Source organism: Vipera ursinii (genome assembly GCF_947247035.1).
Source record: "Vipera ursinii genome assembly, chromosome: 1".
In the NCBI taxonomy this organism is placed as follows: domain Eukaryota; kingdom Metazoa; phylum Chordata; class Lepidosauria; order Squamata; family Viperidae; genus Vipera; species Vipera ursinii.
The window spans coordinates 600,805-626,924 of record NC_139512.1 but is presented as its reverse complement, the minus strand read 5'-3'; the positions used below and the strand labels follow the sequence as shown (position 1 = coordinate 626,924).

The 26,120-nt window shown below is 42.5% G+C and overlaps 1 protein-coding gene across 2 annotated transcripts; it reads left to right on the top strand.

Moving 5' to 3' along the window:
• The first annotated feature begins 4,555 nt into the window (after positions 1 to 4,555).
• On the top strand, positions 4,556 to 22,191 carry IFI30 (IFI30 lysosomal thiol reductase). Of its 2 annotated transcripts, none has more exons than XM_083366199.1 (7): positions 4,556 to 4,741; positions 10,647 to 10,829; positions 10,925 to 10,999; positions 12,362 to 12,451; positions 14,086 to 14,238; positions 14,473 to 14,541; positions 21,552 to 22,191. In XM_083366199.1, the coding sequence occupies exons 1-7, from the start codon at positions 4,613 to 4,615 to the stop codon at positions 21,714 to 21,716; spliced, it is 864 nt and encodes a 287-aa protein (XP_083222325.1). In that variant the 5' UTR covers positions 4,556 to 4,612; the 3' UTR covers positions 21,717 to 22,191. The 2 variants fall into 2 exon arrangements, with proteins under 2 accessions (XP_083222325.1, XP_083222326.1); XM_083366200.1 differs by having other exon boundaries at positions 14,473 to 14,545; positions 21,556 to 22,191.
• Positions 22,192 to 26,120: the final 3,929 nt, after the last annotated feature.

The following is a 26,120-nucleotide window of genomic DNA, read 5'->3' as shown; positions in this document are numbered from 1 at the left end:
TCCTTGGATAAGCGCTGGCTCTTTGGCTTTGAAACGGAGATGAGCACCGGCCCCTAGAGTTGGAAACGACTAGCACGCATGTGCGGGGGAACCTTTACCTTTATCCACCAAAATGTTTTGGCCACTGATTTGTTCCCAGTCTAGTCTACACTGGTTCTCCATGCAGTAATAAGATATAATCCTGTCTGGGTTTCTTGAGATCCTTCTGTGAATCATGAGGTCGTTAAGCAAATCTGCCTTCCTATATTGACTTTGCTCATCAGAAACTGGCTGCAAAGGTGACAAATGGCAATCACATGACCCCGGGACAGTGCAACTGTCATAAATACATGCCGGTTGCCAAGTGCCTGAGTTTTATCACGTGACCATGGGGATGCTTCAACTGTTGTCTGAAAAACGGGTCGTAAGTCCCTTTTTTTTAATGCTGTTGTAACTTCAAATGGTGACTGAACAAATGGATGTAAGTCAGACTACATGTACTTATATGCTAAGTCAAGATGGTGGATGTGACCTTGTGAACAAACCCCATCTTTTATTTATTTATATTTATTTATAATATTTGTATAGTTGTCCCTCTGTCATGAAAGTGACTCTGGGTAGTGTACAATGCTTAATTTAAAAAAAACATAAATAAAATACCTAAAACAGTCACAATGAAAAAATAATTATAAACAAGGCACACAAATGGCAAAGGATAATTGTTAACCACAGCAAGAAAACCAGTGCAAGCATCACATGCAACATATATAAAAAAAGAACAGTTTCAATTTTGCAGTTTCGATCTTGACTTTTGGATAACTTCTGCCTTTTTTAAAAAAAAATGTTAGAATTTTTCACTATAATGGTATAAGCGGTATAAAAAAATGTTAGAATTTTTCACTATAACGGTATAAACAGTTAAAGAAAAAAAGGAAATAGAAAATAAGAAAAACGTTGAAACAGAAAAAAAACAGAATTATGATTTTCACCCTTTTTGTCTAGTAATTGCCCTCTTACACTTTTCTCCTTCTTCTTTAAATCCCCAAATACATAAATATAAATTCAGTCTTTCCTTCTGTGCATAAAAGTCCACATAAGTCTTTTATCAGCTTTGCCATTTCTGCACGTTCTGTTAATTTTATAATCCCATCCTCTACTCCAGAGGTCCCCAACCTTTTGGGCACCAGGGACCAGTTCTGTGGAGAGGTTTTTCCAAAGACTGGACAGTGTGTGGTTTTGTGTGCTGCCTGCATCCCACAGATGGGGCTTTGCTTGTTTGTGCAAACGGTTGCTGACATGCCGCGGCTCGCTACTGGTCCACGGACCGGGGATTGGGGACCCCTGCTCTACTCTTAATATTCCATTATTTTCCCATCACCACTCTAAACAGCCCAGCAAGTATTCCCATATGAGTAATGCTCGATTTATAACCCTCATTTAGTGAGGGTTTGAAGTTACAACAGCACCAAAAAGTGACTTATACTGTAACTGACTTTCGCAAACTTAAAGGGAGAAGCTGTATTTGCTTAACAACTGTGTGATTCAAGTACAGTGATCCACTTAAATGTAGCCCCAAAAAGTTTGAAAAAAATAGGTGTGACTCACTTGACAACTGCCTTACTTAGAAATTCTGGTAATAATTATGGTCATAAGTGGAGGACTACCTTTTACAACTCTAGAAAAGAGCATTGCAAGAGTTTGTTTCTCATTCACAGAAGGATCTCAAGAAACCCAGACAGGATTACATCTTATTACTGCATGGAGAACCAGTGTAGACTAGACTGGGAACAAATCAGTGGCCAAAACATTTTGGTGGATAAAGGTAAAAGGTAAAGGTTCCCCGCACATGCGTGCTAGTCGTTTCCAACTCTAGGGGCCAGTGCTCAACTCCGTTTCAAAGCCAAAGAGCCAGCGCTTATCCAAGGACATCTCCATGGTCATGTGGCTGGCATGACTAGACGCCAAAGGTGCACGGAACGCTGTTACCTTCCCACCGTAGTGGTCCCTATTTTACGTGCTTTCGAACTGCTAGGTTGGCAGAAGCTGGGATGAGTAACAGGTGCTCACTCTGTTACGCGGCACTCAGGATTCGACCCGCCGAACTGCCAACCTTCTGAGCCACCACGTCCCTTTTTGGTGGATATGTTTCCATGAAAACAGTATGAACATATCCAAAAGGGAAACCTTTATCTTACACAACTAGATCTGGGTTTTTTTTCCATTTGCTAATTAATTTTTATAAGCTGGGGTAGGTAACAATTTATGAATGAATTTACTGTAGAATTAACTTTTAAAAAATTGCCATTGCTCTGGTTATATATTGAAGAACACATTTTTTCTTATTTTCAAATGTCCAACTTGGTGACAAATTGTTGGCAGAAGTGTGCCTTTAGAGAAAAAAACCTGATGGGTTGGGTGATTCAGAAAAATCTGTATTCAGTTCCAGATTTTTGAGTTGTGGAAAATGATATGGTATTTTCACTTCAGCAAGCATCAGAGGTTTGGTTAGCCAACGAATAATGTTTATGAAATCACTCTGCAAGAGACTGTAGTTTGTCCTATTACTTTAGTTCTAGCTTCTCTTCTGGAGTCCAAACACAACTGTCTTAAAATCAGCAAAAATAAATTAAAATCTGGCCTACATCTTTTGAATTCAGTATCTAATATTCCTCCTTTGGTTTCCACAGCAAAGTAGTATCAACTATTAACTGTGTGAATGTGGAGAACAATCCATTTCATAAATGTTATGGTGCATACAATATCCTTCCACATGTACAGAGGAAGACCGCATGCTGGTGAGAGAAAATGCTATCAATGTCACCCAATACTGGGGGAATGTCATTTAGTTTTAATCATTATTTTACATATTTTACATGCTATAGTTCTATGATCTATTTTATACTTTGCTTGCTCAGTGTTCAATGTTATAGGTCCATAATTTGAAGGTGCATCTAACATGAATAAAGATCAACCCATATAAAATCATCAATAAACAGTAAATCCTGCAGAAATTAAGCAAAAATACATAGTCCTGGGGATCTCTGCATTTGCACTTTGAATCTCAGTAGTAGGTATATTGGTCATGTGGTAGGATTTGGCCTTGGGCACAAAACATAGTGTTGATGGCACTGTTCCAGAATAGGACAAAGGGATGGAGAGAACTGTGAATACCAGCCTAACGTTTGTGATTAGTCTAAATATGAAACATCAGATCATTTACCAATAAAGCTGTAGTTTCTCTGAAAATCCACTATCATACAGATACTCATCCAATGAAAATAAACAACCCTTGCTGTGGGATCAGTAAATGGGTGCAATGTCATTTGATCATCAGTTATTGTAGAGAATGGAAATTAGGAGTCTCAGAGCTCTGGAGACATGGAGGTAGGGGAAACACAAAACAACATGGAAAGGAGCTAAAACACAACAATCTTCGCCTTATCCACATTCAGCCTACTTGTGCTGACTTGTGAAATGCAGGGTCATATGTTTGTTGAGTCATAATAGTTATAGTCCTATGTCAATCATACTGCATGATACTGTGAGCTTCTGACTGTAGGCTTCTAAATACTGCAAAGAACATATTATGTAAGCATAAATGTTATCATCACAAACTCACAATCCTACTGGGGTTTGATAATTCAGATGTTCATATAGTCTAAACCAGAGGTCCCCAACCATTTGGGCATCGGGGACCAGTTACGTGGAGAAAGGTTTTTCCACGGACCAGGGGAGGCGCGGTTTTGTGTGCTGCCTGCATCCTGCGGATGAGGCTTTGCTTGTTTGCGCCATAAACAATACATAAACAACGATCATTTTCCAAATTTCAGAAGGATGGGGCCAGAGAAAAATTAAACTAAGCTTCTTATTATTTTTAAAAATGCAGCTTTTTGTTCATAAAATCTGGGAAATCCATTTACTAAAAAAGACAAAAGAAGCGTCCAAAAATGCACTTATTCAAGTGTGCCAACTGCGGTTAGAAAACTAGAGCCATCTTTCAGCTTTATGTGCCAGTTAGGAAGCAGAAATCCTACCAGCTCTCTTCCTTTGACAGTAGTAGTCTTGGTAGGCCAGACCTGGATTTTCTGCAGGCACATTTACGGCTTTCAAGGCGCCTTCGAAGGAGCAATGGTCATCCCAGAAACCTACTGTGAGAATGGAAAGAAACAGATACAGCAGGGGTCTTCAAACTTGTCCCTTTTATGACTTGTGGACTTCAACTCCCAGAATTCCTCAGCCAGGCACACTTGCTGAGGAATTCTGGGAGTTGAAGTCCACAAGTCATAAAAGGGCCAAGTTTGAAGACCCCTGAGATACAGCCTCCGTTTCAACTCCTTTGCAAATTTGCAACACGTTGCTTGTCTATAATCAATTGCTGGTCAGAGCTGCATTTTCCCCTCAGATAGCAGGAATGCAATCACGCGCCTGCATGAGGTCACCAGCCAATTTTCCCAACTTTCCCAGAAAACGTGAGGCCCAAGCCCGGGATCTGCCCAAAGGCCGGTCGAGTCACCAAGAGCAGCCGAAGAGGAAAAACAGGTTGCCCCGAGCAGGAAAGGGGCGGGCGGGGGCGGAGAGAGTTTAAAGGGCCGCCAAACTGCTCTCGGCGCCCGAGATTTGGGAGCGCTTCGCTATGGGTGGTTGGCTTCTCCTCCTCATGGCCGGCAGCCTCTGGGCGAGCTGCGGGGAAGGTAGCCGCCCGACGTGCGACTATCCGCCGCAACTTTGGTGCAGCTCCAAAGAGATCGCCCAAGCCTGCCAGGTAAGCGAGAGGGTGGCCGGACTGCACGCTTATAGCCCGTTTGCACGAGGTTTGAGGCGGCTTCAAACTTGGTGCTTTGCAACCTCGGGCTGCAGAAGTCTGCTTGTTTTTTTCTTTTCCTCTCTCTCTCTGCTAGCCTCCCTTAAACGATCCCCGAAAAGTTCCAGCCCACGCATCTTAAGTTTCCAAGGTTCAGGAAACCCTGGGGCAGGGCTTTGTTTGTCAGCAGGCTTGGCTCTGTTTTGGGGGGGTGAGAGGAAGCGCATAGTCCGAGGTCAAACCAGTTGGCATTTGGGTGCCCAGTAGAGGTCTAGAAGCCAGATCTCCCTCTTCTGAACCCCCACTTTTTATCCTTTTCACCGTGCTGTCTCTCTGCATTGTCGGAACAAGTCTGTTCAAAGTCCATTCTAAAAATCCGTTCAAAGAAAGGAAGAAGGCAAGCCGCTCAAACGACCAAGATGGTAGAAGGGGTTTCGCCCTCCCTCCCTCCCCGAAAAGATGGGACGTTTTATTTTGAGGGGTCGTTGGTGCTCTCTGAGCTTGGTCGTTTTCTTGCGGACGTTTCATTACCCAAAGTTGGTAACATCCATCAGTGCACCCCTCATTTCAACCCCGAGCTGCAAATATTCTCCTTTATTGGTACGGTTGATTCTCCAGCAGACAAGTAGTATTGAGACCTACCAGCATGTGTGGTATAAAGGTTGATCTGTTTGAGTGGTGAGGGTGCCCAAGTATTGGTTATATTATCTTCTGAATGCCAGAAAAAAAAGAAGGGGAGGGGAGGGAAAGGTAGGGAGGGAGGAAGTGAATCTCTAGGCAAAGGATTTTTGACTCAGCGCTACCAAAGAACTCATGCTGACAGTGAAGAATCACCAGACCGTTTACTGTGGTTTTTTCCTTCATTCACGAGTTTCTTGCAGAAGTCAAATCAGATGGAAGAAATTCACAACAGGAGGTCCGAAGTCCAGACCCATGAAATTCCCGGAAAGAGGGAAGATCTTGATAACTCCCTTACCCCAATCATAGGAGTTGGCCAGACATTTCTTTTAAAATGTTTTTTAAGGTGAAATCTTTGACTAAGTTTTTTAAACCCTTGCTGGTGTTTAAGTGTTGCTCATTATCCAAGGAGAAGGGCGGACCCAGAGCTCAATAATAAGATGCAAATCGTTGTGTTTTTTTTCCTCTTGCTGCCCCTCCTTTAATGCCAAAGGACCTGGGTTTTTAATTTCTCCCAGCTGAGCAATGGGGAAGAAGGAGAGGGCAGGGAGTAGGCAGAAATTCCTGGAACCTTCACCTGAGGAATAGGGAGTGAAAACAGCAGGCTCAACCAGGAAATAAAAGGCAGTATGTAGTACATACTAATAAATGATTTTACAGAACTCAGCCTACGTTATGTAGAAGCCAGCATCTCTCCAAGCTTTAAAGCAGAAGTGTCCAACCTTGGCAACTTTAAGACTTGTAGACTTCAACTCCCAGAGTCCCCAGCCACCCCTATTTCAAAGCATCCCCTTTGGCTTACCTTACTCTAGATGCGTGGGCCCCGTTGACTGGCTGTGGTGACAATTGTATTCTGATGCATCTGAATTATATTCTGGTGCAAAGTGCAGAAAATGGGTGAGCAACAGTCAAAGGATTTTTAAAAAGAAGCGAATAAAATACTGCAAAATCATACCAATTATGTACTTCTTCTGTTTCACCCTTATAAATTATCCTTCCTTTCACCATGTTCCTACACTAATACATATTTATCTATCATGTCTCTCTCTCCCCCACCTACCTATCTCTTATAATTTACTTTCATCATAAACTGCTGTTACTACACTTAGCAACTAACGTTCGGCTCCATATTTGCCACGCAGAACATTCTGTGTATGTGTGTGCCTTAGAGTCAACATTGACTCGTGGTGACTGCCTGGACTATCCCTGCAATTTTCTTGGCAAGAGTTCAGAAATGGTTTAATGCAAGCTTATTCACATTTTGGTAGCCTTTCTCTAAATCAGGGGTGTCAAACTACCAGTCTGCGGGCCGGTTACATCATGTGGAAGCTGCGCCCACTGCAGCTCCGACAATGTGAAAAAAGTCATGATACGTCACAACATGTCACATGACGCGGCAAGTTTGAGACCCGTGCTCTAAATCCACAACCATACTAAGTTTTCTGTCAGTTGGCATACATTTGTGCTGCCTTTCTGTTTGAATAGGAAACAGTAATGGCACTCCATTAATTGCCCTACATAGATGCAGTCCTAATGCATATTAAAATAAGTTCTGTAGCTATTCCATAAGCAAACCATATTCTTATTTTAATATTCTCCAGATGTACGGTCTGTTCCTGCAGCTTTGAATCACCTCTTCCTCAGCCCAAAAAATGGCCCTTCAAAGTATTTTTTTTTAAAAAAAGACAGATGTAGGACAAATGATGACTTCTTGGGTTGTGCAGATACTTCCATTTGTTGTGTAAATCATGATTTAAGGTTTACATGTACTGGGCACAGGCAATTGATGGCTAAATAGACAATGGCTGAGCACAATTTGGCTAACCAAACGGTATAGGTCTGTGGTGGTGAACCTATGGCACGCATGCCACAGGTGGCACGCAGAGCCCTCTCTGTGGGCACGCGGGCCGTTGCCCCAGTCTTAGGCTTTCAGCTGGGTTTTATAAAACCTTTTTGCTTTAGGCCTTCGCCGCGCATGCAAAAAAAAAAAGTTCCATCAATCAATTTCAGCTTCTCGCAGGAAAAAAATAGATCTTGCAAAGTTGGAATTGATTGATTGAACTTTTTAGTCCTACCCAGTCTGCCGTTACCACCACAGCCATGCCCACACAATGGGCCACACCCACCCGGCACCCGACAATACATAAGTGGGTTTTGGGTTGCAGTTTGGGCACTCAGTCTCTAAAAGGTTCGCCATCACTGGTATAGGTTCTCCTGCTTGAGCAGGGGCCTGGACTAGAAGACATAAAAGGTCCCTTCCAGCTCTATTCGATTCTAACCACACAAGGATCTCCCCGCCCCACTCCAACTTTATTTTAAAATTCAAATTAACGGCATTTTTGCAACGGAACCACCTTTCAAATAAACAGTGAAACTGAGCTAGAGGTTCTTACAAATTCTGGGCCTAAGGAAGTGAGCAGGGTTCCCTCTCCATAGCCATTTATCTTCAGGTAGTCCTTGACTTAAGACCATTTGTTTAACAACCTTCAAGATAACGATTAGGGATGCGGTGGCTCAGTGGGTTAGGACTCTGAGCTTGTCGATCAGAAGGTCAGCAGTTTGGTGGGTCGAATCCCGAGTGCCGTGTAACAGAGTGAGTGCCTGTTACTCGTCCCAGCTTCTGCCAACCTAGCAGTTCGAAAGCATGTAAAAATGCAAGTAGAAAAATAGGGACCACTCCGGTGGGAAGGTAACAGCGTTCTGTGCATCTTTGGCGTCTAGTCATGCCGGCCACATGACCACGGAGACGTCCTTGAACAAGCGCTGGCTCTTCGGCTTTGAAACGGAGATGAGCACCGGCCCCTAGAGTCGGAAACGACTAGCACACATGTGCGGGGGAACCTTTACCTTTACCTTTTTAAAATAACAATGCCACTGGGAAAAAAGTGACTTATTTACTTTTCACATTTCTGAACCGCCCATCTCCCTCAAAGAGGGACTCTGGGCAGCGTACAATATAGCATCAAAGCATGAAACTATATAAAAATTAAAATGTTAGACTTTTAGAATTAAAATTTTTAAAAATTACAAAAGCTTTTCAAGGAGGAAGGCAAGAAAATTTTCAAGGAGACAGTTTTAACCCTGTTGAAATTAGTTGACAAAGGTAAAGGGAGACTAATGACCGTTCCTTGCATTTAACGACTATTGCAGCATGTATTTAAGAGAGTTGATGCATCCTGGGGTCCCATGATCCCCATCTATAGCCTGCCCAGGGGGTCTTCCAGCAAGCAAAATCAATGTGGGAAATTGGACATGCTTAACAATTTTGTGATTCATTTAATGACTGTAGTAATTTGCACAGGAACTGTAACAGAAAAGATTGCTAAATCTGATGTGATTCACTTAATAACCACATTGCTTAGTGAGGAAAGTTCCCATCTCAGTTGTGGTCATAAGCTGAGGATTATCTGTATGTTGACCTACTTTCCTCTGCAGTTACAAAGTTGGAGTCTGTGCTCCCAATTCAAAAGCCCCCTCGCAAACAAAACTTTTGCAGCTAGATTGCTACAAAAGCAACTTTGCATAGCCTCCCTTGGCCCGGCCCATCTTATTAGGCAAAATTCCAGACAGAAAACTCCACACCTTTGGGTAAAATGAATCAGCTCTGTTTTTTGGCAAAGCCCCACGCTTTCACTTCTCTTACAAAAAAAGGAAGATGGCTGAATTCTTGGGGAGGGGTGTGAATCAAAGCGTTTGAGGTTTCTTTTTTGTTTTGATTGTCAGCTTCCTTTGCAAAATCTTTCACAATTAAATTGTGTATTGCATAACAATTAGGTCATGTGTGTAACAGTTCACACTGGTTGTGGAGGGAGTTTTTCCTGAAAGAAACATCCTAAGGTTTAAAATGGGGAGGAATATTTTAGCTCAGGGATGAATCGTGGAATCCTTGGCACTCTCTGAGCTTGGTGGTTTTCTTTCAATCATTTCATTACCCAATTAGGTAACATTACTCTTCTAGCACTGAAGATCTTACCTAGTTGGATAATGAAACACCTGCAACCAAGCAGCTCAGAAAGCACCAAAAACTCCACAAGACAAAAAGTTCCTGAAGTCATACCTTCCCCATTGCAGCTGCAGAGGTCTTGGTGATGAATGAGGTCCATGCTGACGAGTGACAGGCTGAAAGGGGAGAACAACAAAAGACAGGAGAAGTCTCATCTTCTGAAACAGTTGGCCGACTCTATTACATCTCCAGACCCCCATCCCAACCTTAAAAACCTTGCAGGTGTTGGGGCCCATTTGACTTTCAGGGAGATGATATTTTACAGGTGGAACATTTTCATGATGACAAGATCTATAGCCAAATTGCAATTCTCAGCTAAATGCTTGCCTATCTTCTAGCAAAGTGATTCCCTACAACTACTCGGATTCCCTTCTCCCTTACAAACCTCTTTGCGTTTTTGAAACTAGGTCATGTCATGGATTCCCATGGTTACAGAGGATAAGTAGGTGGCTGGTACTTGGGGAACTATCCATTTCACCCTCTGTTCACACTCTATTGACGGATGCCACAGCAGGCAGTTTTTCTCTAGCATGTCAGATTTGGCGATAGGGGCAAATATCTGTAGCTCAGGTGTAAGATGTGGGTGGAGGTTTATTCTCCATGTTTGTGGGTTGGTTTCCGAACGTTTCGTTACCAGGCTAGGTAACCTCTTCAGCAGTATTTAGGGGGGTGTCAGTGTCAGTATTCTCCTTATAAGGGCTTCATGTGGCCAATAGGTCTTGTGATGGAGAGGTCATGTCAGGTGAGGGCCACATCAGGTGAGGGTCTTGTGATGGGACCCATACCTGACCCATCACAAGACCCTCACCTGGCATGCCTGTTACCTGACATGACCTCCCTATCACAAGACCTGCTGACCCCATGAAGCCCACATAAGCAGAAGAATACCGACACTGACATCCCATTAAATTCCTCCGAAGATGTTACCTAGCCTGGTAACGAAACGTTCTGAAACCAACCTTCACCCTCATGACAGATTTGTCCGGATGCTGATTTTTTCCCCTCCAACCATTTAAAGCTCTTTTGAATGAGACAGTAGAACATATACTGCACAGTATAACTAACAAAAAAGAAGTGTTTTCTTCATCCCTATCTAAGGAAAACAACTGGCTTTTTAACTTGCTGGCATACCAGGCAGTCAAACCATGAACACCCCATCTTGATGCAAACTTTGCTTCCTTGCAGGTGGAGAAGCATTGCACCAGGTTGGTTTCCAACTCCCCGAAAGCCAGCCCTGTCTCTGTGAGCCTCTACTATGAATCCCTCTGTTCTGGTTGCCGCGGCTTTCTGGTACTGATGCTCTTTCCCACTTGGCTGATGCTACATGACATCATGAACGTCACTTTAGTCCCCTACGGGAATGCAGAGGTAGGAGAATATTGCTGGGTCCAGCAGAACAACTGAAAATTATGGAGACGTCTCCTTGCTCACATTTCTCATCAACTCCATTTATCCTCTTACAGGAGACTAGAGAGGCCACAAAATGGCATTTTGAATGCCAGCATGGCGAAGAGGAATGCTTGGGGAACACGATGGAGGTTTGTGCTTGTAGGATAACTTTTTATTTTAAAAAGTGAGAATACCGGTAGAGTGTGTGTGTGTGTGTGTGTGTGTGTGTGTGTGTGTGTGTAGGGGATATGGGAATGTCCTCTTGGAGCAGATCAACCTTGCCTAGGTTGCAACTTGGAAAGGGCTTCCTGCATCTATACAGCAGTGTGCTTTAGAGCAGAAACTTGCAGTGGGAAGCTGTGTGTGGTGTGTCAGGGGCCACCCTCCTGCAGTAAGGGAAGACAAGGCCCATTTGAGGAGGGGATTTCAGGGTGAAATGGATGCCTTAATTTTCTGCCAAGCTTCAGCAGCCATTTTGCACGTTAAACTTCTACCTCTAGACCAGGGGTAGGCAACCTCGGCTCTTTTATGACTCATGGACTGACGCAGGAATTCTGGGAGTTGAAGTCCATGAGTCATAAAAGAGCTGAGGTTGCCTACCCCTGCTCTAGACACTCACAAAAGGTAGGAAAGGGCCCATATTTTTTCCCCAAGATTCTGTTGCTAAGCAAGACATTTGTTAAGTAAATTTTGTCCATTTTGTGGCCTTTCTTGCCGCAGTTGTTAAGTGAGTAACATGGTTGTTATTTACTCCCCATTGACTTTGTTTGTCAGAAGGTCGCAAAATGTGATCACCTGACCCCGAGACACTACAGCCATCATAAATAATGGTCAGTTGCCCAGCATCTGGATTTTGGACACCTGACCATGCGGATGCTGCAATGGGCACAAGTGTGAAAAATGGTCATAAGTCACTTTTTCAGTCCTGTTGTAACTTCAAACAGTCACTAAACAAATTGTTACCTGTACTTTATTTGTTCTAAGTGTGTTTCTCAACCTTAGCAACTTTCAGATGTTGGAATTCAACTCCCAGAATTCCCCAGCAACTTAGTTCTGGGAGTTGAAGTTCACACATCTTAAAGTTGTCCCAGTTGAGTTAAAACAGCATCAGGAGAGGCAATAAACGATGTTGGGGGGAGAGAGTAAAAGAAAGGACGTCATGTCTATATGTCTTACATTTTCAGAATTATTAGCTTGTTCAAATGTTGGTTCCACCTGTTAACATTAATTAAAGTGTTGACAGTAGGATTTGGAACAACTCCTCCGCATGTTTTTTCTCCTTTCTGCACCCTGCTTCCCATCTCTCCTTGTGCTCCGCTCCAGGAGTGCTTGAAGGTGTGGTCAAAAAAAGTCAAGATGGCAACCATGGTGGTGCAATGGAAGCTCTACCCCTTTTTATGCCTATTGCACAGACCATCTTGATGTAGATGCGTGTTGCTGCTGTAAGCTTGACCTTCTGACTATACTCTGTGGACCACCCTGCCCTAACCCTTGTTCTCTGCCTTCCCCAGGCTTGTATTAGCTACCTGTATCCAGAGGTCGATTTTATGCTTATCTTCTGCATGGAGTCAAGTAACGACGTCATCAGCAGCTTGCCACTGGTATGCCATGGTTCTTCCTGCAATTCTGATCCGATGAGTGATGACAGGGAGACATTGGAGGGCGGGATTGTAGAAATAAAGCTGAACACTCGGTTTTATCTTGGCCAAGAGGCTGTGCCCTGCCAGGGCATTTGTTTTACCCATAAGGATGGCCGTCACCTGTTTAAAAGATCTGAAGCCAGAAATGCTGGATTCTATAAAGAGAATAAGTAATAAAATTACATAAGTAAAATAAGTAAAAGCTGGATGCGACTGCGAAAGCTGAAAAAATCCCAGGAAGCAGGGTGTCCACAGTGTATGTGTGAACTCCACTAGGTAGACCAGTCCAGAGAAATCAATTCTGCTGGAAGACTAACGCTGATTTTACAGAGATTGTCTGTCGTAATATAATCTTTCAAACCTTCCATCTCTCCCTTCTTATACTCTGGTGAATCAGGGAGGTAACTGCCTGAGCCTCTTTCAAATATCATCTCATTGCTCAGGACTTAAAAACATTTCATCTCTTTTAGCCTAGGAAATACATAAGATGCCTTGCATATTTCTGTCAAGATCATCTTCCTTACTTTTCTACCACGGGGTCAAAGAAGTTTAGATGGTGGCCATGATAGTACAATTGAAGCTCCCAGGTTAAAAAAATTAACTTCTTTGGGAGCTATATTTCATCCTAGTCCCACTGTTAACAAAGCTTTTCTGTCCCACTCTTTGTATTCTGCTAATAATCATTTAAATTTTAATTTACAGTGGTCCTTGCTTAATGATCGTATGGAATGTGGAACAGAATTTCTGTTACTAAGTGATGCAGTCCTAAAGTGTGATGTCATGTGTCAATGCCGTTTGGCAATGGCAGTCCCAACCAGTCTCTGGTTATACAGTCATTAAGTGAATCACTATGGGTTGTTAAGCGAGCACCTCCCCTGAGTCTGACTTCCAATTTCCTGCTGGCTTCCCCATTAACTTTGCTTGTGGGAAGCTGTCAAGAAAGGTTGCATGGCCATGGGACGTTGCGAGAGCTGGAACTTTGAGGATCGGTTGTAAGTATCCCTTGCTCAGCACCTTTATAAGTTCCAGTGGTTGCTGAAGAAGTGGTCATTAACCAAGATCTACCTGAAATATGTTAGATGCGGTCCCCAATGTTTCCTGCTCCACAGACTGACAGTGGCAAAGGGGATGGTTTCATGCTTGCCACCTAATTCCGTGCACGTGCAAATGCAGCTTTGCACGCTCACCTGCCGCTTGCGCAGCCTGGTTCCCAACGTGCCATGGACCTTAGTGGACCGTGGACTTGGGGCTTAGAGACCCCTGCCATAAGTGACCAGTGGGTTGAAATCAAACGCTACATTGCGCAAATATACTAATAATACATAACTTATTGCTAAATTTTTATCGTACCTTTTTCCCAGGAACTCATAAAGCACTTCTATTCCTTTTTTTTGTTGTTGCTCATTTCTGTAAGTCAGATGGGTCTGAGCAAGAGCCCATCGACTTCTATAGCAGCGGGACTTACAAAGGCAATCAGATCCGCCTTCATCTTTTAGTGGCTGGGATTAGAGGCTCCACAGATCAACAGAACTGGTTTAATAAAACTGCTCACTCTGGCTTCAAAGTAATAAGGATTGCCCATTCTGTTTCTGCAGTGCCTGAAATTGTATGCTCCTAACGCCTCTCTAGCAGATATCAATGCATGTGTGAATGGAGACCTAGGTAACAAGCTTATGCACAGGAATGCTGAACTCACCAGGGCTCTGAAACCACATCATGACTATGTGCCATGGATTCTTATCAATGGGGTAAGTGTTAAAGGAGGCAGGAGATAATGTGCTCCCCTCACATCTTCTTGTATTAATCTTAGAAGAGAATAACTGTAGCCCAGGACCGACCTTTGGGGTCCTTGGTGCTCTCTGTAAGTCAAAGACACTACCTGTATTTAAGTCTCTTGATGAAATCTATTTGCAGAGTAACCAGACTCTCTGGTCTACTGCCGTGGTGAAAATGTCTCCCTCCACTTTGTTTATTTTTCTCAGGCCCACACTGAAGAACTTCAAACTCAAGCACAAGACTCTCTCTTCAATTTGGTGTGCAGCTTGTACAAGGCAAGTGTCACTTTCTTCTGAGAACTATCCCTGCTTCTTTCTCCACCCACCTTGAATGGATTAAAAAGAGGCTTGGGGAGACATTCATCTAGGAGTTATTCTGGCTTTCCTTACATCGCACTTAATCTCTATTAGCATCGTATTACTACTTATTAAATAAAAAAAATGATTGTATTTATTTATTTAAATTTGTCGACTGCCCAACTCCAGTAGGCGTTGGGTGGTGAACAAAACTAGGGAAAACATAAAACAATCAAAAACGTTAAGTCAAATTATAGAGCCTTGGTGGCGCAGTGGGCTAATGCCTCATTAAGTAACACCAGCTGCCTGCAATTAGTGCAGGTTCGCATCCCACCAGGCTCAAGGTTGACTCAGCCTTCCATCCTTCCGAGGTAGGTAAAATGAGGACCCAGATTGTTGGGGGCAATTAAGCTGACTTTGTAATAATGCCGCTTGGGGTGTGTGTGAAAGCCCTAATAAGCAGGCATATACATAGAATGAAGGCTACTGCTAAGTTTGTAAGCCGCCCTGAGTCTTCGGAGAAGGGCGGGATATAAACGGAATTAAAATAAAAAAAAATAAAAAAAAAATAGAGAGCCCATATTAAAATTCACCCCTTCATGGATTACTGCCTTGTCGTGGCGAAGGGGCTTGCGTAATTCAATGAAGCTATGAGCTATGCCGTGCAGGGCCACCCAAGACGGACAGGTCATAGCTGAGAGTTCTGACAAAACGTGATCCACTGGAGAAGGAAATGGCAACCCACTCCAGTATCTTTGCCATGAAAACCCTATGGACAGTACCAAAAGGCAAAACGATATGATGCTGGAAGATGAGCCCCTCAGGTCAGAAGGCGTCCAATATGCTACTGGGGAAGAATAGAGGGCTAGTACTAGTAGCGCCAGAAAGAATGAAGCGACTGGGCCAAAGCCGAAAGGACGCTCAGCTGTGGATGTGTCTGGTGGTGAAAGGAAAGTCCGATGCTGTAAAGATTTTTTCTCCATAGGAACCTGGAATGTAAGATCCATGAATCAAGGAAAGCTGGACGTGGTCAAACAAGAGATGTCAAGACTGAACATCGACATCTTAGGTATTAGCGAACTAATATGGACAGGAATGGGTGAATTTAATTCAGATGACCATCAGGTATACTACTGCGGGCAAGAATCCCTCAGAAGAAATGGAGTAGCCTTCATAGTCAATAAAAGAGTAGGAAAATCAATACTGGGATACAATCCTCAAAATGACAGAATGATCTCAGTTCGAATCCAAGGGAAACCATTCAATATCACAGTAGTCCAAGTCTATGCCCCAACCACCAGTGCTGAAGAGGATGAAATTGACCGGTTCTATGAAGCCCTACAGCACCTTATAGAACTAACACCAAAAAATGATGTCCTTATCATCATGGGGGATTGGAATGCTAAAGTAGGAAGCCAAAAGATAACTGGAATAACAGGCAAGTTTGGCCTTGGAGTACAAAATGAAGCAGGGCACAGGCTGATAGAATTTTGTCAAGAGAATACGATGGTCATAGCAAACACTCTTTTCCAACAACCCAAGAGACGGCTCTACACATGGACATCACCAGACGGTCAACACAGAAATCAGATTGACTATATGCTCTGCAGCCAAAGATGGAGAAGCTCTATACAGTCGGTAAAAACAAGACCAGGAGCTGACTGTGGCTCAGACCATGAGCTTCTCCTTGCAAAGTTTAGGCTTAAACTGAAGAAAGTAGGGAAAAGCACTAGGCCACTCAGGTATGAATTAAATCATATCCCTGTTGAATATACAGTAGAGGTGACAAATAGATTTAAGGAATTAGATCTGATAGACAGAGTGCCTGAAGAACTATGGACAGAGGTTCGCGACATTGTACAACAGGTAGCAACCAAAACCATCCCAAAGAAAAAGAAATGCAAGAAAGCAAAATGGCTGTCTGAGGAAGCTTTGCAAATAGCTGAGGAAAGGAGGGAAGCAAAAGGCAAGGGAGAAAAACATAGATATGCCCAATTGAATGCAGAATTCCAGAGAATAGCTAGAAGAGATAAGAATGCCTTCTTAAATGAACAGTGCAAAGAAATAGAAGAAAACAATAGAATAGGGAGGACCAGAGATCTTTTCAAGAAAATTGGAGAGATGAAGGGAACGTTCCATGCAAAAATGGGCACGATAAAGGACCAAAATGGCAGGGACCTAACAGAGGCAGAAGAGATTAAGAAGAGGTGGCAAAATTACACAGAAGAACTATACAAGAATGAGCTTAACGTCCCTGATAATCACAATGAGGTGGTCACTGACCTCGAGCCAGACATCTTAGAATGTGAAGTGGGCCTTAGAAAAGCTGAGCAACAACAAAGCTAGTGGAGGTGACAGTATTCCAGCTGAGCTATTCAAAATCTTAAAAGACAGTGCAGTAAAAGTGCTACACTCAATTTGCCAGCAAATTTGGAAAACTCAACAGTGGCCACAGGATTGGAAAAGATCAGTTTACATTCCAATTCCAAAGAAAGGCAGTGCCAAAGAATGTTCAAACTATCGCACCATTGCACTCATTTCTCATGCTAGTAAAGTCATGCTTAAAATCCTACAAGCTAGACTTCAGCAGTATGTGGATCGAGAACTACCAGAAGTACAGGCAGGATTTCGAAGAGGCAGAGGAACTAGAGATCAAATTGCCAACATACGCTGGATCATGGAGAAAGCTAGGGAGTTCCAGAAAAACATCTACTTCTGCTTCATTGACTATGCTAAAGCCTTTGATTGTGTGGATCATAACAAACTGTGGCAAGTTCTTAAAGAGATGGGAGTACCAGACCATCTTATTTGTCTCTTGAGAAACCTATATGCGGGTCAAGAAGCAACAGTGAGAACTGGACACGGAACCACTGATTGGTTCAAAATTGGGAAAGGAGTCCGGCAAGGCTGTATACTGTCGCCCTGCCTATTTAACTTATATGCAGAGCACATCATGAGAAAGGCAGGGCTAGATGAATCAAAAGTTGGAATTAAGATTGCTGGAAGAAATATCAACAACCTAAGATACGCATATGATACCACTCTAATGGCAGAAAGTGAAGAAGAACTAAAGAGCCTCTTGTTGCGGGTGAAGAAGGAGAGTGCAAAAGTTGGGTTGAAACTTAACATTAAGAAAACCAAGATCATGGCATCTGGCCCTCTCAATTCCTGGCAAATAGATGGGGAAGAAATGGAGGTAGTGACAGATTTTGTTTTCCTGGGCTCCAAGATCACTGCAGATGGGGACTGTAGCCAAGAAATTAAAAGACGCTTGCTCCTGGGAAGCAAAGCCATGGCAAATCTAGACAGCACACTAAAAAGCAGAGACATCACCCTGTCAACAAAAGTGCGTATAGTCAAGGCTATGGTCTTCCCAGTTGCAATGTATGGCAGTGAAAGTTGGACCATAAGAAAGGCTGAGCGCCAAAGAATTGAGGCCTTTGAACTGTGGTGCTGGAGAAGACTCCTGCGAGTCCCTTGGACTGCAAGGCGATCAAACCGGTCAGTCCTAGAGGAGATCAATCCTGACTGCTCTTTAGAAGGCCAGATCTTGAAGCTAAAACTCAAATACTTTGGCCACCTAATGAGAAAGAAGGACTCACTGGAGAAGAGCCTAATGCTGGGAAAGATCGAGGGCAATAGAAGAAGGGGACGACAGAGAATGAGGTGGCTGGATGGAGTCACTGAAGCAGTAGGCGTGAGCTTAAATGGACTCCAGAAGATGGTGGAAGACAGGAAGGCCTGGAGGAACGTTGTCCATAGGGTCGCGATGAGTCGGACACGACTTCGCAGCTAACAACAACAAATTAAAATTCAGCCATTTGTCTAAAACGATAGGCTCTCCTGTTTGAGCAGAAGGTTGGATTAGATCAGCGTTCCCCAGGGGGGAGGGAGAGGGAATGGTTACGTGTGAGCAGTGGGCAAGCGTGCGCAGCTCCATTTGTCCGAGGGGCAGGTACATGCACCCGTCACTCACACAAATGGAGCTGTGCCTGCGCAGTCACTCACTGTTCATGCAAGTGGAGCTGCGAGGGTGCACGTTCTCACCTGCCACTTCCACAGTCCAATTTCAAACAGGCCAAGGCCCGTTAGTGGGCTGCAGCCAGGGGGTTGGGGACCCCTGGATTAGATGACCTCCCAGGTCCCTTCCAACTCTGCTACTCCATTCTGTTCTCAAATAATCTAATAGAAAGCAAAAACTACAAAACAAAATGGGCCATTGGACAAATACTAAACGTATGAAACCTATTTTCCTCTTTTGTCTGTTTCTTCTTTACCAGAAGAAGAAACGCCACAATTCCAAATGATAAAGACTTGATCCAACCCTTGGTGTATTTTATGTGATATGGCCAAAAGCTACTTTTCTCCTGGGTGATAAAGAAATCTAAAGATCTGCTAGATTTAAACCCAGAATGTATTTGCCTCTTTATTTAATACCAGTATTAAATAGACAATTTCATTCAGGGTTTAGATCTGTCTTTTAACTTTGGAGATAGGGCTTTCTAATTTGCTAAAATGAAATTCTAAGAAGTATTTCAATAGGCAGGGGTTTGCCCGTTGCTTCTGTTTACTGTGTAATTAAGTCTTTTGGAGGGGAAAAAAATGAATGCACCGTGCAATGAGAAGAAAATGGCAGATTCCCCCAATCTCAAAGGCTAGATTTCCATAACATGTTAAATTAGCTTAAAATGAAGCTGGGCAGCTTGTGGTTGAGCCTTTTGTGAAACTTAAACAGCTTTCTGAACATGCTGCGTAAAAGCTGTGCTTTGAGTTATGTATTTCTGGACAGATTGTTAAATGAATATTGCAGTTGTATTTTTGTGAACATGGATTTAAGGTATTGTATGTTCTGTAAGTACAGCTTCTATTTTTTAATCCTACTTGCCTCGTAAGATAATTGTTTGGGGAATAAAATTAGACTAGATAATGGTGTGTGTGTGTCTGTGTGTGTGTATGTATCTGTGTATATATATATATATAGGTAAAGGTAAAGGTTCCCCCGTACATGCGTGCTAGTCGTTTCCAACTTCTAGGGGCTCATCTCCGTTTCAAAGCCGAAGAGCCAGCACTTGTCCGAGGATGTCTCCGTGGTCATGTGGCCGGCATGACTAGACGCCAAAGGCGCACGGAACGCTGTTACCTTCCCACCGTAGTGGTTCCCATTTTTCTACTTGCATTTTGACGTGCTTTCGAACTGCTAGGTGGGCAGAAGCTGGGACGAGTAACAGGCGCTCACTCTGCTACGCGGCACTCGGGATTCGACCCGCCAAACTGCCAACCTTCTAATCGACAAGCTCAGCGTCCCAACCCACCGAGCCACCGCGTCCCATATATATATATATATATGTATGTGTGTGTGTGTGTGTGTGTGTGTGTGTGTAAATTTTTTTTTAGATTGCTAACAAAGAATTAAAGAGACTGATATGCATTTCAAACTTATTTGTTTTCATCAGTCAGCCATACCCTTCTGAGATGAAAACAAATAAGTTTGAAATGCATATCAGTCTCCCTTTAATTCTTTGTTAGCAATCTAAAAAAAATTTACACAAATATGAGCTGTCACTGTTGTGACTACTGCCTGTCGATGGCCTTCGGTTAGGCTGAAACAGTAAATAAAGATTTGTCCCATGTTTGGGGCCTAGCAAGGTAATCTAAATAGTTAACAAGCATTTAACATATATATATATATATATATATATATATATATATATATATATATATATATATATATATATATATATATATATATATATATATATATATATTTGTTTTCGTAGATTCTCGCGGGTGTCTGTGTAGATCTAGAGTCTCGGGTTTCTTCCCGCGTTCCTTTCATCTTCAGAAAGTTGTGCCGACGTTTCGACGAAATCCCATCCGTCATCATCAGGCCGGAGTGTTCCTCCTGCTGCTTCCAGGAGCAATGCGTGGTCTGGCTGTTCCTTTCCTTCCAACTGCCGGTGAGGCTGTGTTCTGACTGGGTGGAGGCATGGCTGCTTTCTGATTGGGTGGGGGTGTCCTCCGACTGGGTGGAGGCGTGGTTGTCTTCTGATTGAGTGGAGGCGTGGCTGTCTTCTGATTGGGTGGATGCGTGGTTGTCTTCTGATTGGTTGGAGGCGTGGCTGTCTTCTGATTGGGTGGGGTGTGTTCTTGCCGCTGGCGGTGCCCCCGCTCAAGCGGAGCGGCCTCACCCGCGGCCCTTCCTGATCGGGGTGAGCGGGGGCACCGCCAGCGGCAAGAACACACCCCACCCAATCAGAAGACAGCCATGCCTCCACTCAATCAGAAGACAACCACGCCTTCACCCAGTCGGAGGACACCCCCACCCAATCAGAAAGCAGCCACGCCTCCACCCAGTCAGAACACAGCCCCACCGGCAGTTGGAAGGAAAGGAACAGCCAGACCACGCATTGCTCCTGGAAGCAGCAGGAGGAACACTCCGGCCTGATGATGACGGATGGGATTTCGTCGAAACGTCGCCACAACTTTCTGAAGATGAAAGGAACGCGGGAAGAAACCCGAGACTCTAGATCTACACATACAGACACCCGCGAGAATCTACGAAAACATATATATATATATATATATATATATATATATATATATATATATATATATGTATATGTATATGTATATGTATATGTATATGTATATGTATATGTATATGTAGATATGTAGATATATATATGTATGTAGATATGTATGTAGATATGTATATGTATATGTATATGTTAAATGCTTGTTAACTATTTAGATTACCTTGCCATGTTTGTCCCAAACATGGGACACATCTCTTTCTCTATATATACCGAGTACTGCTCAAAAATATAAAGGGAACAGAAAATAAGACATCCTACTATTAAATACAGTACATTGTGTTGTTTAAGAGCCAATAACTAAGAGCTGTAATAACTAAGAGTCGGTATTATTTGGTTGAGATAATCCTTCTTTCTCCTTATAGCTCTGATTTTTGCCTACTTTTGTGTTTGCAGGGAGATTTGCCACCTGCCTGCAAAAGGCCAGAGGAACTTTCTTTTCTTCCTTTTTCCCCAAATCACACTCCCCTGAGGAGCTCCGCACCCAACTTGTCCGACCTTTTGGAGAAAGAAAAGACAGTTTATCAGTCTGCCCAACGAAAAGCAAAGGAAACCTTTTAGGATTTTAATCCTACATGTCACGTTATCTGTTGGATTTTCCTGCGACAAGGTGGAGCTTAGGTCTGGAATGTGACGAAGTCAAGGAACAACTGCCTCTTTCAAAGAGGCAGAACAAAAATCAGGGCGTCTTGATTTTCTTGGTGCCACAAGAATAAACATTTGGAAAAGTAACTTCTGTTATTCTCTACCAGGAATCACATATTTTAAGTTACTGATTTTAACTTCCTTCCTACTTCCTATTGATTGTACCCCCAAAACAGAAATGTTGTCTTTAGAAAAAAAAAACCCCATACCTTCAGAAAGACAAAGTTGGTCTCTTCTTGCCAACATCCAGTCCTGTTGGTGACCTGAGATATGGGAAGCGGCGTCATAACTTGGGAAGGAGGGACCAGCATCTTCCTAAGGACCAACCTTGGCATCAGCTCTGTTAATATTCCCGAAGAGTCTGTTTGCTGAATAAAGGTGCATCAAGGCAGCCAATGTAATGTGGTTTTCCTTCCGCGAGGGAGCACAAAAACATAATTTGATAGCTGGTCTCTATTCCTGTCTTTGTGTGGGTGTGTTTTTTTTTAATAATAGTTTATTAATTTTCCAATTTTCCATTTAAATATTTAAAAAGCAACTTGGTGACTGGGTTAATAATTCAATAACAAAATCTTTAGTACAAATCTCAAGTTACAACATCAGATATTTCTTCTCTTTTTCCCTTAACATTTACTGTCTCATATTCAAGCTAGTACAGTTCTTATTAAATCAACTCAGTGAAAACAACATTATTATCTTGTCATTGTAATGCGGCTGGTGAGTGGTGCTCTTATGATAGAGCGAGTTAAGGGGCAGAGGTTGAGAGATCTCCTGGTTGTGGGAAAAACATCCTTCAGATGCTGTCTCTGAAGCAGGCTAGGGATGGGGGAGGAGGTGAGTTTCAACAAAAGTCTGGAATGACAGGTATAGCCATCTGTTGAAACCTGATCTGCAAAGTGGGTGGAAGTTGAGGACTACCTGTACTGTATTAATTGTTAAAACAATTCCAGACTAAAATTTCCAGCCAAAGAGGCAGCCTTGTTTTTATATCTATGTAATGAATAATAATGTATTGTTCTCTCACATTCCCCTGCCTTACTCTCTCACGCTAACGTGTATGCTACCACTCTTGGACTCAATTGTCTTTTTCACTTGATTGTCTTTCACACTTGTCAGTCACTCACATTCACTAATCTGTCTCTTGTAATAATAATAATATCATCGTCGTTGAGTTGGAAGGGACCTTGGAGATCTTCTAGTCCAACCCCTTGCTCAAGCAGGAGAACCTATGCCATTTCAGACAAATGGTTGTCCAGTCTCTTATTAAAAACTGTTAGAGCATTCACAACTTCTGGAGGCAGGTTGTTCCACTGATTAATTGTTCTTTTTTTTTATTGAAAAGTTTTAGAATACATTTTAAAAACATAAACTCCCTCCCTCCCCCCCACTTACCCTCCCTCGTCCTCCCCCCCCCGACTTCCCAGAGCTGAATACAGGGTATTAACTTTTACAAACTTAAGCTAAAATATGCTAACGGAAAAAAACACATTAAATTCTATCACACTTTAACTCCCCTTAAACATAACTAAATAACTAATAATGAATACCTAATAATTCATCATATAAAACTATTACTTATTCATATGCTAAATGAAACTTTTTAGTCCCATATTTATTCTGAATATACTCGATCCATCTTCTCCATTCCACAATATATCTCTGTTGCGATTGTTCTTTCAAATATGCTGAAATCTTTGCCATTTCCGCCAGGTTTGAAACTTTCAAAGTCCACTCTTCTATAGTAGGCAGTTCCTCCTTCTTCCAATATTGCGCTACTAAAAGTCTTGCTGCCGTAATTAAATTCAACATCAATTTAGTATCTATAACAGTACAATCTGTAATAATACCCAACAGAAATAACTGTGGAGAAAACCTTATCTTTTTCTTAAATATCTTCTGCATGTTCCACCAAATTTTAATCCAAAAAGCTTTGACTTTTTTTTACAAGTCCACCATATATGATAATACGTTGCATCATCACAACCACACCACCAACATTTAGGCTGACAGTTCGGATACATACTTGCTAATTTTTAAGGATCTAAATGCCATCTATAAAACATTGTATAAAAATTCTCTCTTAAATTTTGAGCCTGTGTAAATTTTACATTTCTAACCCATATCTTTTCCCAGATATCCATTGTTATGACCTGAAAATTCTGGGCCCATTTTATCATACAGTCTTTAACAAGTTCCGTTTCTGAGTCTATTTCTATCAATGCATTGTATATCCTTCTTATATGTGCTTGACCTTTACTGATTAATTGTTCTAACTGTCAGGAAATTTCTCCTTAGTTCTAGGTTGCTTCTCTCCTTGACTAGTTTCCATCCGTTGCTTCTTGTCCTGCTTTCAGGTGCTTTGGAGAATAGCTTGACTCTCTCTTCTTTGTGGCAGCCCCTGAGATATTGGAACACTGCTATCATGTCACCCCTCACCCTTCTCTTCGTTAAACTACACATACCCAATTCCAGCAACCGTTCCTTATATGTTTTAGCCTCCAGTCCCCTAATCATCTTTGTTGCTCTTCTCTGTACCCTTTCAAGAGTCTCAACATCTTTTTCACTTCATGGTGAGCAAAACTGGATGCAGTATTCCAAGTGTGGCCTTACCAAGGCATTGTAAAGTGGTATTAACACTTCATGTGATCTTGATTCTATCCCTCTGTTAATGCAGCCTAGCACTGTGTTGGCTTTCTTGGCAGCTGCAGCACACTACTGGCTCATATTTTAAGTGATTGTCCACTAGGACTATGAGATCCCTCTCTCTTCCTCTCTCATTCACTCACTTTCACTCATTTTGTTCCAAAACAGCTAATGGAAGACAGGTGACAGATTGAGATGGGAAATTGTTGCGATGAGCGACCGGTCAGGGTTCTGGCTTCAACTCTTAGAGCCCCGTGACAGGGGTGAGAATTTGGAGGGACCCTCACAAGGGTGATCACCTTGAATATGGAAGGATCTTTGCCCTTTACCACCGACCCAGTATGCCGGAAGTTCCAACGGTCATACTTGGGAACTGCGATGATTTAGAGCAGAATCCTAGGAAAGACTGAGACACCAACACAAGTTTGCTCAAGGTGAGAGCACAGAGTGCTCGGGGAAGATGTTATGCCCCCGAATACCTCTGGACACTCTCTCTTTATTAGGCTGTTTCAATTGGGAGGGGGGAAAAAAACACTCATGGAAGGTCAAAGGGGAACATAGCTCATGGTATACAATTACTAATGAAGAAAGCAAAGGTCATTACAGGAAACAATATTGCATAGCTATCTATACAAATGTTGACAGGGATTATTGCAGGAAGACATAACTTGAGGCAGAGATATACGAATGCTAACAGGGAAGACAAAAGGTTATCACAGGAAGACATGACTTGAAAGACATAATCTTGAAACAGAGACAATTTCAGGAGACAGAAAACTATATATCTTGAGACATGGGCAATTTAAATGAAACAAGTCTTTGTTGTATACACATGTGAATCAGAGACAGGAATGTGGTTGTAAATAAGAAAAGAGTTTTATCACCAGAGGCAGAAATGGAATGTAGGAATGTGACTTAATCGATTACTAATTGTTGAACTTTTTCAAAGAAGGTCTTTTGCAGGCAGAGGAAAGCAGATTTTACACTTGCAGAAATATCATCACTGGAGACAGGAAGGGAGAACCTTGTAATTTTTAATATAGGAATAAAAAAGGTCTTTTGTAGGTCTGGGTTCTCTACAACTCCTCTTTTTCTGTTTTTTAAAGCCAATTACTGAGAAGGCCCCTCAAAATCCAAAACTTTCTCTTCTAGGATACTTACGCTGGAAAAAGATAAATCCTCTGACAACTCCTGTGCCGGCGCCAGTATTCCTTTCAAAGAGTGCTGGTGTGAGGGTGCATCAGTCTCTGGGTCAGAAGTGAATTCTAAAAGAGGGTGTTTGTATTCACTGTCAACAGTGTGTTTCATCAACAGAATGTCATCGCTAATGCTGCTCAGCCTTCGTTGTAGAAAATTTAAAAGTTTACCCATAACACATGGGCCAATTGCACATGCAAGTAATAATAAAATTAAAGGACCAGCTATGGCTGAGAAAAGGGTGGTCAGCCAGGGAGAGAAGTTAAACATTCCTTGATACCAAGTATAATTCTGCCATGGAGTCAAGCACAATCAAAGAAATACTGTTAATAATACTTCTGATAAAAATAGGCAAGACACAAGGTAAAATAATACATCCTAATACAATCATACTAATAAAAGCTACAATAGCTTGTAAACCAGGTACTTTGGGAAACCAGGAGCCAAGTAATTCCTGAAAGTTGAAACCATCTCAAGTTT